Source organism: Verticillium alfalfae, genomic scaffold (genome assembly GCF_000150825.1).
Source record: "Verticillium alfalfae VaMs.102 supercont1.6 genomic scaffold, whole genome shotgun sequence".
In the NCBI taxonomy this organism is placed as follows: domain Eukaryota; kingdom Fungi; phylum Ascomycota; class Sordariomycetes; order Glomerellales; family Plectosphaerellaceae; genus Verticillium; species Verticillium alfalfae.
The window spans coordinates 564,799-569,269 of record NW_003315033.1 but is presented as its reverse complement, the minus strand read 5'-3'; the positions used below and the strand labels follow the sequence as shown (position 1 = coordinate 569,269).

Genomic DNA, 4,471 nt, shown 5'->3' with positions numbered 1-4,471 from the left:
GATGCTGAGATGAGCATCATCGGAGCGGGAGGAGAGGCATGATGCGGCCGATGGGCAAGAGTCTTACCTCGGGGAAAGTGCCCTTGGAGAATACGCTACGTAGGAGGGTCAGCTCTGATCGACAGATGGAAATGGCAATAGGAATTTGGATAGCGATGGAGGTGACGACGCCAAAGAGAATGCCTGCGATCGTCGTCGTCGGGCGGCGGAAGAGAGCACCAGCTCCCCGTCGTCATCGAGGCTCTGGAGGGATGGGAGGACGAATGGAGGTTCGCGAGGCCACAAGGCCTCGGTTTGGGTGGATGCTAACTCACATCAACAAGCAGGTTTTACCACAGGCACCGTCGCCGACGATGACGAGCTTTCGGCGGATTTCGGCCATGGTGTTTGGTGTGATGGTGGTTTTGGATGGAGAGGCGGTCGGTGAGGATGAGTGTTGTGCTTTGGTTGTTATGGTAGAAAGGGGGATGGCAAGGCGCGGTCGGGGGTGTCGTGGAGAGATGGAGAAGTTGAGTTCTGCTGCGGCCGAGAAGGGGGTTTGATGAGGGAGTGATGGGCAGTGGTGGTGGCAGTGGTAGCAGTACCTAGCAGCAGCAGCAGCAGCAGCAGCAAGCAGCACCTTAGTGGAGAGCAGTAGGCGGGTGGGTGGGTGAGGTAAGGTCAGGCAGGGTGAGGTGTGCAGGCAGACACTGGCAGTGGGGTTGACTTGACGACGGGGCGGGCGAGCGCCCTCCCAGGGCAGCTGGTAGCGGCTTGGACGTTCTTTCTCGCTGACGGCACCTACTCAGGCCACTGTAGCGGCTCGGTTTTTGGCTTGGTCTGGGCTCGGAGCCTGGGTCGGCGTGTGTGGACGTGGGACGTGGACCTGGACCTGGAAGTGGGCGCGCGTACAGGTCGGTCGACAGGGCCTCGGGTGGTACGTGCGTCTGGGATAGCAGCCGGGGTGGGTGGGTGACAGCGATGCGAGGTGCTTGGTTGCTGTCACGGCCAGTGGCAGTCGAATCTTTCGATCTTGGGAACAGGCAGGATGGTGACAGCTTTATTATGATCAGGTACCTATATGCTGAGATGCCACTCGTATGCTGCATGTTCAGCGCCTTTCTGGCTCGTCACACTAAGGTCCTGACTACCAATGATCACGGTCATGGTGGTGGTGATGATGATGATGATGGAATCAATGTCCTATCCGACTGCCAGGTAAAATCGGTCGCTCGCTCGCTTTCTTTCTTTCTATTCTTTCGCCCGCCCCGCCCTTCCCCTTGCCTAGCCTGCCCAAATTCCCGACCAGCAACACGTGCTCACAGTCGCGAGGTGAGGTGCTCGGCATCATTGTCGGGCTATGCACCAGGTGTGGCTTGGAGTGTGCTGCCACGCCTAGCTCGTCCGAAGTACCCTTTCCTCGTCATGGCGCCCAAAAAGGTACATCCCTCAACTCTCCCAGAGGTAGCCGATAACTACAATCAACCTGAGGATGTGCCACTCGCACCCACTCGCTCTCTACCCATGCCTGTACCTGTGCCTGCCGAAGTACTATGTTCTGTCGCTCGGCCAGGGCTGGGGGCGGGGGTCGGACGCGACACTCATTGGGTGACTTTGTACACTGGACGACCCCAACATCCACTCAAGGCACACTGAACCTCTACACTCCCCCCCCCCCCGTGAGGTGGTAATGCAGGTACTTAGGAAGTAGGTAGGCAACCCTGGCAGCCATTTCAGCTCACCAGGCTTCTGGCCGTTCCGTGTTCTGAGGCAAGATTGAACACTGCGCACCCCTGGCGCTGCCATAGATAGATCAGCAGCACGCAGATTGCCTCTCTGGCTTCGGGTTTCAAATGTTTGCTGAGTGAGCGGGTAGCTCCTCCTCCCCACCATCCTCAACAAGGCGTAAAACCATCATCGGAAGACACCATCAGCCTCTGTGTCAATCATTTTCATTCCTCGCTCTCCATTGTGGTTTGGCACAGGTTCAAAAGGGTCAAGCTCCGTGGCCAGTTCCTCCATCAGCGAACATGGGACATCGACGCCCGATGTCCGCCCGTGAACCGAATCACGAGGACACCAAACTTACGGTAATAAGGTAGGCAGCCTACTAGGACCCTGCCCGACACGGAACGCCGCGTCGGTTCGTCGTAATAAGGCTGCCGGTCCCTCCCATGCCGACATTAGTCACACTGCAGATCCAAGACTCGTGGCTGTCGTGACGCTGCAGTTGGTGACCTGGCAGTGAGGTGCGGTTAGGCTGTTTGGAGCATGCCTCCCTGAAGACCGGGGGAACAGAAAGTCCTGCAGATTCTAGGACTCCCTTCCGCTCTCCTGGCAGGCACCTGACATGTCACAGCCTGAGTCGTGGTCGTCCAATCTGGTCCGTCGGCAAGGCTGACCTGGACAGCGGACTCTGGAGGCCAAGCGCAGAGCATGAAGGCGGAGTCTTAGAGAGGAGCGGTGCAACAGCAGATTATGGCCTAGGTATCCCTAGTAGCTCGTTGTGAGACAGAGTTGGTAGAACGGAGTTGCGGTTGGCACCGGACAGCGCCCAGTCAGGGGGATAGTGCAATATGACGAGCGGTCGCACTGCTGACCTCAAGCGAGGTACGTACCTAGGTAGCTACAGGTCGTGCTCAGGTGCAGCGAGGAAGCATCAGTGGCACCAGCTGGCCATCTAGTGAGCCAGCTCCGGCTGGAAGACTTGCCCCACCACATGAGAGCCAGCGGCCCGGCGATTCTCCGATCACTACGGGTCGGACCCACGACTCAATTGCCCATTCTAGACCCACATGCAGTGGCCAATCCCAAGCCCAGGGGAATTTTGTCGTGAAAGCTTCAGGCTCGACGAGAACGACGCAACAGTTAGCTGACGCCCTTCCCACCGACCCCAGCCCTTCAATGCGGCGTGCCCGATGAACGAAACCCCCTGAAGAATTCGAACCCTTTCATACACCATGCAGAAGCTCGTAAAGCGCACTGCGGAAGCACAGCGAGCCGTCGCCCGCCGCACCGCCAAGAAGACCCTGAACGTCTATCGCAGGAGCAAGCTTGAACGCCGTTCCGAGCAATCCCAAAATGTCGAGGAAATCGCCGGCGACTTGCGTGCCGCCCGTGTCGCTCGCGCCGAGGCCTGGGACCTCGGTCCCCTGACGCCCCGTCGCGATGTCGACGGCAACTTCACCCACGGCGCCACCCTGTTGTCGAGGAACAGGCCACAGACACCCTTCAAGGCGTGGGAGATTGAGCAGAGGTGCGCCTGGGCTGGCGGCAGCAAGCTTCTGAACATTGTCAAGAACGATCGCGTCGTTGTCATGGAGGGTCCTGACAAGGGCAAGATTGACCTGATCAACCACATTGACCTCAACAATGGTGTCGTCGAGCTGAAGACGTTGGGCAAGGTACGCATGCACTCCTCCCACCTGCCATGGCACATGTTCCCAGTCAGAAACAAAGGCCCGCTAACACGGACAAGTATCTCACCGTCGTGCCCGATGTCCACCGAAAAGTCGACCCCTCCCAGCCTCCCACCTCGGCCGCCACCGGCACCCTCCCCATCTCCGCCATCCGCCTCGTCCACCCCCTGACCGACCCCGTCACCGGCATCACCCGCGATGTCATCGTCCGCTCCCTGACCGCCGGCCCTGTCAAGCGCCACCGCGCCACGGGCTGGAAGGCCTGGACCCGCTACATTACCGGCCTCAACGTCGCCGTGCCCTGGCCCGAGCGTGAGGTCGTCGAACGCGTTGACCACCCCGCCGACACGCTGCGCGCCCGCCGTCGAGGAGCCGACCTTTGTCCCCTCGCTCCTAGCCTGCCCGCTGCCCGACACGCTCATCGACGAGCTCCGCAACAAGTACTCCAAGTTCCGCACCCGCCACGAGGTCGAATACGTCCAGCGCAAGGAGGCCGAGGCCAGCGAGAAGAAGGCCGGCCGCGTCACCGCCGCCAGCATGCTCACGCCACTGCAGGAGTTCAACCGCCAGCAGCGCGACGCCCGCCGCGCGCGCGGCCAGCCCATGCTCACCGAGGAGATGCTCGAGAAGGTCGGCCAGGTCATCGCCAGGAATAAGGCCGTCGCCCTCAGCGCCGCCGGCGTGTCTGAGGTCCACGAGACGCCCGCGCAGCTCCTTTGATGCGGCGCGAGACGGCTCGTCACCGACGACGCAGCAATGAGGTTTTTACCAAGAGGCGAAGCAGGATGGGGAGCGGGGTTGTTCCACAAGACCTGGTGGGGCCTAATCAGGTGTACAAAATTAGAATCATGTGAAAGCGAGAAAGCCTTAGAGGTGCAACAAAGTGTACTTTAGCAGCGAAATAGACTGCATCAAAACTCCTTTCTTTTCTTGATTTTTTTCTCTATCCTTACGAAGCTATTCCCCCCGTCATGCCCCGAGAAGTGTCAGCTTTGTAAAAAGGCAAAACAACCGGCGCCTTCCTGCCTGGCGGGTCCTTTGCGTCCAGATAACTCCCCCAAAACACGGGCAGC

General features: G+C 59.6%; 2 protein-coding genes across 2 annotated transcripts in view; one reads left to right on the top strand and one right to left on the bottom strand.

The window, feature by feature from the left end:
• VDBG_05269 (GTP-binding protein RHO1) overlaps window positions 1–382 on the bottom strand; it is a gene marked incomplete at both ends in the record, with an annotated part of 1,069 nt that extends 687 nt beyond the window's left edge. Inside the window, 2 exons of the mRNA XM_003004110.1 lie at window positions 68–95; window positions 315–382. Of these exons, the coding sequence (XP_003004156.1) occupies window positions 68–95; window positions 315–382 (96 nt within the window). The remainder of the gene's footprint in view (window positions 1–67; window positions 96–314) is intronic.
• A 2,557-nt stretch (window positions 383–2,939) lies between these two features.
• Window positions 2,940–4,118, top strand: VDBG_05268 (KOW motif domain-containing protein; the record flags this gene model as incomplete). Its single annotated transcript, XM_003004109.1, has 3 exons — window positions 2,940–3,373; window positions 3,427–3,710; window positions 3,796–4,118. The coding sequence occupies 3 exons, from the start codon at window positions 2,940–2,942 to the stop codon at window positions 4,116–4,118; spliced, it is 1,041 nt and encodes a 346-aa protein (XP_003004155.1).
• Window positions 4,119–4,471: the final 353 nt, after the last annotated feature.